General features: G+C 36.4%; 1 protein-coding gene across 1 annotated transcript in view; it reads right to left on the reverse strand.

Annotated features, from left to right (window-relative positions):
- Positions 1-15,235, reverse strand: part of phldb2b (pleckstrin homology-like domain, family B, member 2b) — a 299,785-nt gene that overhangs the window by 5,023 nt on the left and 279,527 nt on the right. The window contains exons 20-21 of the mRNA XM_039745516.1: positions 12,534-12,753; positions 1,346-1,431 (exon numbers count right to left, since the gene is read on the reverse strand). Of these exons, the coding sequence (XP_039601450.1) occupies positions 1,346-1,431; positions 12,534-12,753 (306 nt within the window). The remainder of the gene's footprint in view (positions 1-1,345; positions 1,432-12,533; positions 12,754-15,235) is intronic.

The raw sequence follows: 15,235 nt of genomic DNA on the forward strand, positions 1-15,235 counted from the left end.
GTAACTGTACAGTACACTCCAGCTTTCTGTCGGGTTGGCGGGGGCAGCAGGACCTGACTCGAATATAAGCCGAGGGTGACGATTTTCAGCACATTTTGGGTGCTGAAAAACTCGGCTTATATTCGAGTATATATGGTAAGTGTAACCATTACCATATACAACTGCACACCAAATTATCCTTGAAACAAAATATTGTGAACACTGGTACATTAAGTGGTCATTGTTCATTTTTAACTTTCATTCCTGTTTCAATGAGCTTTTAAAAGGAAAAAAGAAAATGAAACATACATTGGAAATCATATAGAACTTAATGTCCAAGAGCAGTTAAACTGCCAAGACACATTATACCCTGTCTCTGGATAAGTAAACCTGGAAAAATATAGTCTTAAGGGCGACAAACTGAGGCAAACATTGAGAAGAAAATGGTGGGAGTTCAAGTAAGCTCAGTAACAGGCAGCAGTAATGCCTTACCATGCCTAAGACCGAAGAGATCCTACTGTACAGTTCCAAGCCTGGTCCCTTAAAAAAAACCAAACAGACTCAGAAGCATGTTTTCTCTAGGGGACACTGTGAGCTAAAGGTCCTGGTGTTCTACAGAATACAACCAACCTGGAAAGTGTGGTCATAACCTGGACCAAACATAATTGCTGACTGGGTTTTGAAAGGCCACTCCATGAAAAATGTTCAATAAGTTTGAGGTTGAAAGGAAAGTTGGAGCAACAGGTCTATTGGGAAGGAGGCAGACTGAAGGAAATTCAGATTTGTAGAGAGCTGAAGGTATGAAGGGGAGAGGTTCTACCTGAGCACTACAGCGCTGAAGATGGGAAAGACAGAAAACCACTACAGTGGATAAAGGTCTTTAACAGTCAGGTCCATTGGGCAGCTTGTGTTTTTTTGGGCAGCTTGTGTTTTTTAATTGTTTATAGGGCCAAAGTCACATGTACAAAGTATTTGTATGTGCTAATCAACATGTAACATGACACCACTCAATGGAGCCAAGATTTGGGAATAAAACTACCCTAACTTTAAACTCCCATACCTAAAAAATCTCTAAATATATTCAAGTACTGTATCAAATGTTGACATGCTAAAAAAGCCACTACTCATATAAAATATTTCTTTTTTTTTTACCTGTGTACTTATTTACTTCTACAATATTTTACTCGAAAAACATCATGTGCCAATATCTATATTGTTACTTTGTCTCCCTTTGTTCGTCTCTCCCTGTTTGGGAAATACACCTTTACACCAATATATTCTTTATATTGCTTATCCTGTGTTAATGTGCCATAATGGCTTGGCTGTTTAATGATACTGTATGTTTTTTGGGTTGAAAGCCATTTACCTTATGTGCATTCTTTAAATGGTCATAATAGACTTCTTCGATGGCCTGAAAATAAATGACTCCTTTCAACTTGGCTTCGTGCTTATCTGAAATAAAAAGGCATGTTTAAGTTACTCAGGAGTTTCCAACATTTTGCTTAAATTATTTCCAAATCAATTATCCCAGATAACCAATACATTGTTTTAAAGAACTGAAATAATATGCTAAATGAACGCTGACTAGAGGCAATTTGGGAAAGACCTGGAGTAACTGTTGCAGTACTTGTAATGGTTTCCATGTTTAGCAGAGGGTAGTTCTTATTGCTTTGGCATGTATAGACACTCCAAATTCTCCCCTTTCTTTTCATGTTTTCTTTTCCAATGGTACTCTGGAATCCTTTCACGTGACAATTAGATACAGGTAGGATTAACTAGTGACGCAGGATAAACAGAAGTTAGTGTGCGAATGCACCCAGTGACAGTCTAGCAGCTCATACAGGGTTATTTCTGGCCTAGTGTTCAGTTCTACCAGCAATAGCAACATGAGGATCACGCAACACAAGCAACATGAGATGTTTTTATTGATTTTTTTGAAAATGTTTGCAGTGGTCTGGTATTGGCCGCCATAAACACCTGTTATACCAGAAATATTGTTATCTCTGTTCTGCTTGAAAGCACAACATGAAAAAAATTCCAAGCCAACCCTAAGTAACACATTTAAAAAAATAATTAAACATTTTTACATTTCTTAATATGACATATGAAGGGTGACAGGATGCATCACCTACAAAATTTTCACTTATACCTTTACCTTGTAGTCAGCCCATTTTAGAGAATTGCTCTTTTTCTTTTTACATGGTGGTGTTGCCTGTGAGTATGGGGCTATCATCAGTTGCGGGACCCTGCACTGAGCTCTTAGGTGGTCTGAGACGTAGTCTTCATGTGGGGACTGCAGACAGACTGCGGATGGGCTCCAAGCACTGAAAAGGTGTTTAAGTGAGGAAATGGCATCATTTATGGCAAGTGAAGGGGTGCCAATGAGCACAGAAGCCTGTTAAAAGGTGAGAGCATGCTTGAGGATGGAGCAGTTCAAGACAAGTATATATCTCTGCAGCCCAGAGCCTCCACTTTGAAACTCCAAGTATGTGAAGCTGACTCCAATGGGCACCAGTAGAGTCTAGCAGTAGACCTCCAGAGCTCTCCCCTTTTACACTATGGTTAAGATTAGGGCCATGGGTGGGTTATCTGACTCAAATAATGGCAAGTACAGTCAAGTAAGTTAGCTCCAAATACTTGGAGCTCCAGGATGGAGGCACGTTCAAAAAGAAAGTGAGTGAAAGGAGCAACTTGGAGCCAGTTTGCTGTGGGACACAAAACGTTCAATTGCATTCTCTGAATAGTTATAAAAGGGAGTAAGCTGCTAAGGTTAGTGTTCAGGGCTGGTGATTTGCCTAGAGCTCTTAAAGAATTAATTTTCTTTTTGGAAGATTCTTCGTTGTTTTACACTTTTGACTGTGGATATGTGCAAAATTAAACTGATGTAACGTATTTTTATAAATGTATTTACTGTGCAAGTTTTGAAAGGGCATTGTGTTATCTTTTTAATAACATTTATTACTGCAATTTTATACTGAATTTAAAAACTTTAAACTATTTTCAACTATTTATTGCACAATAAAAGCACAACTTTTTGTATAAGCACTGTTTTTTCTGCCTCTCTTATTGTTGGAGGACCTTGGGGTGTGACAAGCAGTCACTACAATGTAAACCATCCTGTAAAAGAGATTTTTCTGGTATTTCATTGAAAAAAGAAAGCATAAAAGATTTATGCTTGCCCACTCTGGCAGCAGAAAAAAATTGCTCTACCTGTTTTTGTTTATTCCTAGTGTGAAGGTTCTAATTGACTGCTGTAAATTAATACTTGAGGCACACTAAATATACCTTACAATTCACTTTAACAATTAAAGAAAATAAATGTATCGTATCCATTTCTGCTTAGTTTCAATGTTGCCTAAGATTTACCTCTTAATTAGCTTGCTATAAACATATTTATTACCTAAATAACATTAAAATTGTGTGCCTGTGTTTTCATGCAAAAGCAGACCAAACATCAACCCACTCAATATAAAATTGGTCATACATTTTGCTCAAACTACATAGATGCCACCTCACGATTTTAGAACCAGGGCCTCTGTGTCATTTCTGCTCCTTTCACCTCCCTAGCACATTCCTCCACATACTCTGGAATAGTCCTTCTGCTGCTGCAGCCATCTGAAACTATGTGGTCAAATCCTTCTCCATGATTCTTTCCTGCCTCATTCCCCTGCCCCCCTCAAGCCCTCCTCCTCCTCGCAGGCCTTTCTACTCTTTTCCCACATTCCCTTTCCCTTTCCCTCATCTTCCAGAGGATTCTTAGGGCTGTTACCAATGCAGCAAAGTTACTGTTAGTTTCCTGCTGGAAAGTTCCTTGGCTTGCTAATCCTTCAGATCTGGAAGTCTACATTCTATAACTGTGTCCATTTTGAGCTCTCTGTTTTCTGAATCGATTGCTCTTCCACCTCTTCTATCTAAAATTGGTTTCAAGTTGTACAGCTAGCCAAGGAATACTTTGGGACTGCACTGTAATATGGTTTCTTCTTCCTACACTTCTATTTGCTGTGTGCTTTTCTGTGAGGTGCATGAGCCAGATCTCATCTTGATGTACTCCTTTTCATTCTGTTAATAAAAATCTGATTCAAAAAAGGATGGCCTTTGCAAAATAGCCCAATTTGCACCAACAACATTTTAATACCTTAAGAAATTAAAAAATTAATTTTCAATAGTTTGACTAAGGTAAGGACAATGATTAGTAGAATCAAAAGTGTAAAACTAATTATTTATAAAATACTTTACAACAGATTACAGAATTAACTTATATACTTAAGACAAAGAAACTGTTTCACCTAAAATATAACATAAAATGTGACCAGGAGACTAAAGAATTCTCAAGTTCCAGACATAGTTAAAAAGTAAAATCCTTTGCTTTACAAAAGGCAAAGGCAGCATTTCAGGAGGAAGGAGGAGTGATCATGAGCTTAAAAAATACATTCTTTTGGAACAGACGGGGCCTACTCATTGGCTGCACAAATAAATAAATAAAAATCCCACAAACGATTTTGCAAAAAAAAAAAAAAGAAAAGCAAGGGCTCATGCCAACTTAAATATTTTCTCAGGTGGACTTGAAAAATAAGAAAATGTGCCTTCCATCTATAGCAGACAAGTAGAGTAAATTACATACTCTTTATCCACCACCACTTAGAACACATTTTAAATACATAAATGTATATAGATGACATTCAGAAATCATGAACACTGTTAAAATATCAATGGCCTTCCTATTTTCAACAGTTAGGGCCTAAATAAATAAATAAATGAACAGATGCAGTATTTGTTACAAATTCAAGCCAAAATCCAGACATCTGGGCCACAGCACTAGAAACTTAAAACCATCACAGACACCGTTTTACTTATGATATTCTCTCCATAAACCAAACATAGGCCACTGCCAAATATTCTTGCACAGACATCAGTGATCCAAGGCATCTGGCAATTAATGTATACTGCAAACTAAAAACCATATACAGGTCCAGCAACTAAATAATAAATACATCATTCTTCCACAAGGTGGCACATGTAAGCAGTGATTGTTACAAGAAACGCAAACTCCATGGGGGAATTGCAAGCCGCACTTCAAATGCCTCATAATGTTAGCAAAAGTTTGCCTCCTGAGGTCATCAGTTTTCTCATCCAGTTACTTTAAAGATAATTTTTGGAGTATAATGGGCCCAGTGAGAGAAATTCAAACTTGGTGAAATATTTTACTGGTTAAAATAAAATAATCTGACTTGTTTATGCTGTGGCATGTTTGAAAATAATACTACTAAACTTAAATTGTATAGCACATTTCCCATACTCAGACACTTAACTGCAAAATGTTGTCTGACAGATATTAACCTAACGTTAATGGTGATTTAAGGTGTCCAATATGATAAAGGCATGCATTATTACCTAAATAACAAATTGAAATTGCATGAAAATCTGCAGCTTTTACCAGATTTTTGTAAGTAAATAGTGACCAACAGGGTTTGATTTTGTTAATCTTAGACATTTAGCCTGTGCTTTACAAAAGAACTTTATAGTTGTTCTGTGCATAATTAATTACAGCTTGTATGTAGAGTTTGGTTTATGACAGAACATGCAATATGTTTCATTCAGTATCTTCCTGACACTCTGTCATATTGGTAGAGCTCTACTAACAACAGCTTGCACTCCTAATATGTGGGACCGAATATAAGAATTTCACTGTTCTCTGTTCATAGGACAATAAACCTAATTCAGCAATCATTTACCTGAAAGTCTCTTGAATTTACTGAAATTCATTTACTTTTTATAGAAATCAATAAAAGGCTGATCCTCACAAAGCAACAGTAATCCAAGAAAACCACAAAAGCAGTCTGAATACAACAATATCAAAACAAACAAAATACAAGAAATGGCCATTACAACACCACAAAACCAGCAAAAGCTTCAATGTATCTTGATAGGGATTCTACAAGTGTCTTTAATTGTACAGGAGGGATGTGACAACTTTCTTCATGAGAAATTCCATTTTGATGAAGGGGTGAAAAACTATTGCTTCAGGTGTTGCTGAAGAATCTCTTACAATTGATGAGCGGAGTTTAAATCTTGTACCCAAGACTATATGATCAGTTGTCAGTTTAAAAATAATGTACTAACCACAGGCACGGCCATCAAGGAAGACTGCATGGCTATCAAGACATTGAAATTCACCATACAGTATAATAAATGACAGGACTCTAAATAATTTGTATTTATTGACTTTGCTCAACTGACAACTGCTTGTGTTATTTTCAAAACTGTGGATTAACACTGATGTACCCACCCTCAAATATATAGCGGTCAAAAAGTTTATGCTTTCATCCAGTTTGACTGTCTTTCAATCCAACTATCATGCCAAGATCATGTGAGCTAATATTCATTGTTGGTGTACCAGCAAGTTGAGTAGTCTTTGTCACTAATATTCCCGGTAAAAACAGCTCAACCATCACCTCCCTGCAACCCTGCAAACCAAAATCTAAAAGATCTCTTTGACCCAAAAAGGCAAACAAAATTAAACTGATTCAATCAGGCAAAATTTTCATAGATGATCTTACTCAAAATTAACATATCAATCCACCCACTTCCTAAACCCACTTTATCATGAGCAGGGTCACAGGAAACCTGGTGCCTATCCCAGCATACCTGTGTAAAAACTCCTGCTTTCAATAAATATTGTAAACTTCCTTTTCCCGAATATAGCTTATTTGTGTCAGTGACAAACAGCTCATATAAATAATAAAAATAATACATAATATATACTAATACCTGAAGACCTTTATAATATATTTAAAATCTTAAACCTGTTTTATTCACATTTAATCAAAAAACACCCAAGTCTTACTCCATTATTATTGCAAGAATAAAACATCTAAAACTTAAAATCTAACCGTATAAAAAAGTAAGGAAGTATTTGGATGACAGTCACCTGCATAATATGACACTGTCCGTCTGTTTCGGTCAAAGACAAACCATCTCTTCTTCCATGTTTTAATTTTTCCACCCATTTTTATAAGAAACCCCCGACATGTCTTCTCTGTGAGTGACACATGGTAGCAGATGTCAATGTTGTGGCCTGCAGATTCTATATGGCTTCGGAGATCAAAATCATCCTTCCTGACAGGAAGATATCGGGTGAGAGGCCGAGCCTAAACAAAGAAGAATTTAAAAGAAAATAATGGGTATATATGTTATCATGTTAGATAATTTAATTTCAAGTAACAAAAATTCCATATCACCCAAAAATATAAACAGTCCTGCTTTACAAAATTTGCTTATTTGCTGTCTTGTTTATTACCATGCACCGACTATATTTTTTAAATGAATGCAAATTAAATTAAAAATGAAGAATACTATATGTGTACCATACAAAATACTAAATAATGTAAAAGGATAACATCATACATGCCTATTCATTTAAAAAAACACCTACATTTATAGTAGCAATACAAAACCATTTATTGGTGATTATCCAGGACAGAGATCATATGCTGAACTTAATGGCACAACTATGTACAAATAAATTACATTTTTACCATTTGATGTTACTCCTTCATTATACTCTGGTAAAAATATGCACTTGTATCACCAAAAGAAATATGAAACTGTGACATAATGCTTTGGAGAAAATCCTTTGTTATGCATGTGTTTCTGACAATTTTATTTTTGTTTATTTCAACATATTTACTTCATTTTTAACCTTGTTCAGAATTTGTTTGCATAAAGCAAGGTTACAAAATTGTTTTTACTGTTTCATTTATTAGCTTAAAGAACCCTACCAACTTAAAAATATAATTTATGCTAGCATTTTCAGATCATAGTTTTCTATTTAAATTCATCTAGTGGGTGCAAGGGTTAGTGTAACTTCTTACCTTGTAAGGCTTTGCATTTAATTACACAATATACAGGTAAAATTCCATTACAACGAATATCTTTACAACTAAATTTTCATTACAACGAAGTATTTTTATGGTCCCGACAGTTTCCCATATGACATGATTCAGCAGATACTTTCATTACAACGAAGTGCACAAAAGACCTTGAAATGCCTGAATGAATCATCCACAGAGCAGTTAGTTCTGTGGCTGCAGCTCAGTTGTGCACAACGATCCCCAAACAGAGACATTGAAATTTTTTTTTTTCTTCAAACTTTCCTCATACTGTTTTTTTGTTGCCTTTTTTGTTTCCTGCAGTTTTCAGTGATACCTTTTGCTTATTGCTCATCCACATTTGAAAAACATCCATTGGAGTTTAACTCATTGTCACCCTCCTATAGAAACGGCAGACACGTAAATACGCTAACAGTTCATATTAGAATTTTTTCTTTTTTTACATTTTTGCAGCTCTCGATTGCAGAAAAAAGACGTTGACAGTGAATTCGGAATTTCGCCATCCACGCTGTCAACTTTCTTGAAAGACCGAGCAAAAAAAAGAAGAAAAATCTCGGGTTGCAAACGTATGTGAACTGCTGCATTTGAAGACGTCGAAAAAGCAGTTTATGTGGTTCAGTGATGCTCGTTCAAGAAACATTCCTATTAATGCAGCACTCATTCAAGAAAATGTGAGGTTTTTAAACTCTCTTGGGACCTCCCCCAACTAGACAGCACACTGAAGAGCATCCCGAAATCTGATCTCCGTGTCTATGGAAGACATCTCTTCGCCAAAGCAAACAAAAAGATATCGATGGGTGATGCAGCCTGACTGCTGTGTCTGTGTATAGCAGAGTGGCAGATCACACTACAATAAATAAGTGTGCCGTTCCTATTTCAAGCTGAATAAAGCTGGTTTTGCTCAAGTACTGAGACTCCGCCTCGTGTTTTGGGGTGCAAGACAGGGACTTATTGCGCAACCCCGATCTTTAATAATTTGCTTTTGTGTTGCTTTACTGCAGCGCTATGAGCCTGTTATTGCCCTGCCCCAGCAACAGACAAACAATCTTCCACAGATGCTGCAATCGCACTTCGGGACACATTTCAGCGTGTGTGTGTGTGTGCGTGTGTGCGTGTGTGCTGGGGGGGGGTCTCAAGAGTTCAGAAACCTCACAATATGAAGAAAACGATGATTCGGCTCCTGATTGATAACTGTGCTACCCACAACATGCTTCCACATTTAGATAATGTTTGCGTTGAATTCCTCCCATCCAACTGCACAGCAGTGCTTTAGCCATTGGATTTGGGCATCATTCGCACCCTGAAAGTGTATTATCGCAAGGAAATGATGAGAAAAATTCTCATCAGCATAACTTGTAGGCAGGAGGAGATTAAAATTAACGCAAAAGAAGCTATTGAAATGATTGCAAACGCCTGGGCGCAAGTTAAAGAAAGCACTATACAGTGGGATGCAAAAGTTTGGGCAACCTTGTTAATAGTCATTATTTTCCTGTATAAATCGTTGGTTGTTACGATAAAAAATGTCAGTTAAATATATCATATAGGAGACACACACAGTGATATTTGAGAAGTGAAATGAAGTTTATTGGATTTACAGAAAGTGTGCAATAATTGTTCAAACAAAATCAGGCAGGTGCATAAATTTGGGCACCATTGTCATTTTATTGATTCCAAAACTTTTAGAACTAATTATTGGAACTCAAATTGGCTTGGTAAGCTCAGTGACCCCTGACCTACATACACAGGTGAATCCTATAATGAGAAAGAGTATTTAAGGGGTCAATTGTAAGTTTCCTCCTCCTTTAATTTTCTCTGAAGAGTAGCAACATGGGGGTCACAAAACAACTCTCAAATGACCTGAAGACAAAGATTGTTCACCATCATGGTTTAGGGAAGGATACAGAAAGCTGTCCCAGAGATTTAAGCTGTCTGTTTCCACAGTTAGGAACATATTGAGGAAATGGAAGACCACAGGCTCAGTTCAAGTTAAGGCTCAAGTGGCAGACCAAGAAAGATTTCAGATAGACAGAAGCTTACGAATGGTGAGAACAGTCAGAGTCAACCCACAGACCAGCACCAAAGATCTACAACATCATCTTGCAGCAGATGGAGTCATTGTGCATCGTTCAACCATTCGCCGCACTTTACACAAGGAGATGCTGTATGCGAGAGAGTGATGCAGAGGAAGCCTTTTCTCGCCCACAGCACAAAATAAATAAAAATCCCACAAACGATTTTGCAAAAAAAAAAAAAAGAAAAGCAAGGGCTCATGCCAACTTAAATATTTTCTCAGGTGGACTTGAAAAATAAGAAAATGTGCCTTCCATCTATAGCAGACAAGTAGAGTAAATTACATACTCTTTATCCACCACCACTTAGAACACATTTTAAATACATAAATGTATATAGATGACATTCAGAAATCATGAACACTGTTAAAATATCAATGGCCTTCCTATTTTCAACAGTTAGGGCCTAAATAAATAAATAAATGAACAGATGCAGTATTTGTTACAAATTCAAGCCAAAATCCAGACATCTGGGCCACAGCACTAGAAACTTAAAACCATCACAGACACCGTTTTACTTATGATATTCTCTCCATAAACCAAACATAGGCCACTGCCAAATATTCTTGCACAGACATCAGTGATCCAAGGCATCTGGCAATTAATGTATACTGCAAACTAAAAACCATATACAGGTCCAGCAACTAAATAATAAATACATCATTCTTCCACAAGGTGGCACATGTAAGCAGTGATTGTTACAAGAAACGCAAACTCCATGGGGGAATTGCAAGCCGCACTTCAAATGCCTCATAATGTTAGCAAAAGTTTGCCTCCTGAGGTCATCAGTTTTCTCATCCAGTTACTTTAAAGATAATTTTTGGAGTATAATGGGCCCAGTGAGAGAACTTCAAACTTGGTGAAATATTTTACTGGTTAAAATAAAATAATCTGACTTGTTTATGCTGTGGCATGTTTGAAAATAATACTACTAAACTTAAATTGTATAGCACATTTCCCATACTCAGACACTTAACTGCAAAATGTTGTCTGACAGATATTAACCTAACGTTAATGGTGATTTAAGGTGTCCAATATGATAAAGGCATGCATTATTACCTAAATAACAAATTGAAATTGCATGAAAATCTGCAGCTTTTACCAGATTTTTGTAAGTAAATAGTGACCAACAGGGTTTGATTTTGTTAATCTTAGACATTTAGCCTGTGCTTTACAAAAGAACTTTATAGTTGTTCTGTGCATAATTAATTACAGCTTGTATGTAGAGTTTGGTTTATGACAGAACATGCAATATGTTTCATTCAGTATCTTCCTGACACTCTGTCATATTGGTAGAGCTCTACTAACAACAGCTTGCACTCCTAATATGTGGGACCGAATATAAGAATTTCACTGTTCTCTGTTCATAGGACAATAAACCTAATTCAGCAATCATTTACCTGAAAGTCTCTTGAATTTACTGAAATTCATTTACTTTTTATGGAAATCAATAAAAGGCTGATCCTCACAAAGCAACAGTAATCCAAGAAAACCACAAAAGCAGTCTGAATACAACAATATCAAAACAAACAAAATACAAGAAATGGCCATTACAACACCACAAAACCAGCAAAAGCTTCAATGTATCTTGATAGGGATTCTACAAGTGTCTTTAATTGTACAGGAGGGATGTGACAACTTTCTTCATGAGAAATTCCATTTTGATGAAGGGGTGAAAAACTATTGCTTCAGGTGTTGCTGAAGAATCTCTTACAATTGATGAGCGGAGTTTAAATCTTGTACCCAAGACTATATGATCAGTTGTCAGTTTAAAAATAATGTACTAACCACAGGCACGGCCATCAAGGAAGACTGCATGGCTATCAAGACATTGAAATTCACCATACAGTATAATAAATGACAGGACTCTAAATAATTTGTATTTATTGACTTTGCTCAACTGACAACTGCTTGTGTTATTTTCAAAACTGTGGATTAACACTGATGTACCCACCCTCAAATATATAGCGGTCAAAAAGTTTATGCTTTCATCCAGTTTGACTGTCTTTCAATCCAACTATCATGCCAAGATCATGTGAGCTAATATTCATTGTTGGTGTACCAGCAAGTTGAGTAGTCTTTGTCACTAATATTCCCGGTAAAAACAGCTCAACCATCACCTCCCTGCAACCCTGCAAACCAAAATCTAAAAGATCTCTTTGACCCAAAAAGGCAAACAAAATTAAACTGATTCAATCAGGCAAAATTTTCATAGATGATCTTACTCAAAATTAACATATCAATCCACCCACTTCCTAAACCCACTTTATCATGAGCAGGGTCACAGGAAACCTGGTGCCTATCCCAGCATACCTGTGTAAAAACTCCTGCTTTCAATAAATATTGTAAACTTCCTTTTCCCGAATATAGCTTATTTGTGTCAGTGACAAACAGCTCATATAAATAATAAAAATAATACATAATATATACTAATACCTGAAGACCTTTATAATATATTTAAAATCTTAAACCTGTTTTATTCACATTTAATCAAAAAACACCCAAGTCTTACTCCATTATTATTGCAAGAATAAAACATCTAAAACTTAAAATCTAACCGTATAAAAAAGTAAGGAAGTATTTGGATGACAGTCACCTGCATAATATGACACTGTCCGTCTGTTTCGGTCAAAGACAAACCATCTCTTCTTCCATGTTTTAATTTTTCCACCCATTTTTATAAGAAACCCCCGACATGTCTTCTCTGTGAGTGACACATGGTAGCAGATGTCAATGTTGTGGCCTGCAGATTCTATATGGCTTCGGAGATCAAAATCATCCTTCCTGACAGGAAGATATCGGGTGAGAGGCCGAGCCTAAACAAAGAAGAATTTAAAAGAAAATAATGGGTATATATGTTATCATGTTAGATAATTTAATTTCAAGTAACAAAAATTCCATATCACCCAAAAATATAAACAGTCCTGCTTTACAAAATTTGCTTATTTGCTGTCTTGTTTATTACCATGCACCGACTATATTTTTTAAATGAATGCAAATTAAATTAAAAATGAAGAATACTATATGTGTACCATACAAAATACTAAATAATGTAAAAGGATAACATCATACATGCCTATTCATTTAAAAAAAAAACACCTACATTTATAGTAGCAATACAAAACCATTTATTGGTGATTATCCAGGACAGAGATCATATGCTGAACTTAATGGCACAACTATGTACAAATAAATTACATTTTTACCATTTGATGTTACTCCTTCATTATACTCTGGTAAAAATATGCACTTGTATCACCAAAAGAAATATGAAACTGTGACATAATGCTTTGGAGAAAATCCTTTGTTATGCATGTGTTTCTGACAATTTTATTTTTGTTTATTTCAACATATTTACTTCATTTTTAACCTTGTTCAGAATTTGTTTGCATAAAGCAAGGTTACAAAATTGTTTTTACTGTTTCATTTATTAGCTTAAAGAACCCTACCAACTTAAAAATATAATTTATGCTAGCATTTTCAGATCATAGTTTTCTATTTAAATTCATCTAGTGGGTGCAAGGGTTAGTGTAACTTCTTACCTTGTAAGGCTTTGCATTTAATTACACAATATACAGGTAAAATTCCATTACAACGAATATCTTTACAACTAAATTTTCATTACAACTAAGTATTTTTATGGTCCCGACAGTTTCCCATATGACATGATTCAGCAGATACTTTCATTACAACGAAGTGCACAAAAGACCTTGAAATGCCTGAATGAATCATCCACAGAGCAGTTAGTTCTGTGGCTGCAGCTCAGTTGTGCACAACGATCCCCAAACAGAGACATTGAAATTTTTTTTTTTCTTCAAACTTTCCTCATACTGTTTTTTTTTGCCTTTTTTGTTTCCTGCAGTTTTCAGTGATACCTTTTGCTTATTGCTCATCCACATTTGAAAAACATCCATTGGAGTTTAACTCATTGTCACCCTCCTATAGAAACGGCAGACACGTAAATACGCTAACAGTTCATATTAGAATTTTTTCTTTTTTTACATTTTTGCAGCTCGATTGCAGAAAAAGGCGTTGACAGTGAATTGAATTTCGCCATCCACGCTGTCAACTTTCTTGAAAGACCGAGCAAAAAAAAGAAGAAAAATCTCGGGTTGCAAACGTATGTGAACTGCTGCATTTGAAGACGTCGAAAAAGCAGTTTATGTGGTTCAGTGATGCTCGTTCAAGAAACATTCCTATTAATGCAGCACTCATTCAAGAAAATGTGAGGTTTTTAAACTCTCTTGGGACCTCCCCCAACTAGACAGCACACTGAAGAGCATCCCGAAATCTGATCTCCGTGTCTATGGAAGACATCTCTTCGCCAAAGCAAACAAAAAGATATCGATGGGTGATGCAGCCTGACTGCTGTGTCTGTGTATAGCAGAGTGGCAGATCACACTACAATAAATAAGTGTGCCGTTCCTATTTCAAGCTGAATAAAGCTGGTTTTGCTCAAGTACTGAGACTCCGCCTCGTGTTTTGGGGTGCAAGACAGGGACTTATTGCGCAACCCCGATCTTTAATAATTTGCTTTTGTGTTGCTTTACTGCAGCGCTATGAGCCTGTTATTGCCCTGCCCCAGCAACAGACAAACAATCTTCCACAGATGCTGCAATGCGCCGGGACACATTTCAGCGTGTGTGTGTGTGTGTGTGCGTGTGTGCTGGGGGGGGGTCTCAAGAGTTCAGAAACCTCACAATATGAAGAAAACGATGATTCGGCTCCTGATTGATAACTGTGCTACCCACAACATGCTTCCACATTTAGATAATGTTTGCGTTGAATTCCTCCCATCCAACTGCACAGCAGTGCTTTAGCCATTGGATTTGGGCATCATTCGCACCCTGAAAGTGTATTATCGCAAGGAAATGATGAGAAAAATTCTCATCAGCATAACTTGTAGGCAGGAGGAGATTAAAATTAACGCAAAAGAAGCTATTGAAATGATTGCAAACGCCTGGGCGCAAGTTAAAGAAAGCACTATACAGTGGGATGCAAAAGTTTGGGCAACCTTGTTAATAGTCATTATTTTCCTGTATAAATCGTTGGTTGTTACGATAAAAAATGTCAGTTAAATATATCATATAGGAGACACACACAGTGATATTTGAGAAGTGAAATGAAGTTTATTGGATTTACAGAAAGTGTGCAATAATTGTTCAAACAAAATCAGGCAGGTGCATAAATTTGGGCACCATTGTCATTTTATTGATTCCAAAACTTTTAGAACTAATTATTGGAACTCAAATTGGCTTGGTAAGCTCAGTGACCCCTGACCTACATACACAGGTGAAT

Source organism: Polypterus senegalus, chromosome 2, assembly GCF_016835505.1.
Source record: "Polypterus senegalus isolate Bchr_013 chromosome 2, ASM1683550v1, whole genome shotgun sequence".
Classification (NCBI taxonomy): domain Eukaryota; kingdom Metazoa; phylum Chordata; class Cladistia; order Polypteriformes; family Polypteridae; genus Polypterus; species Polypterus senegalus.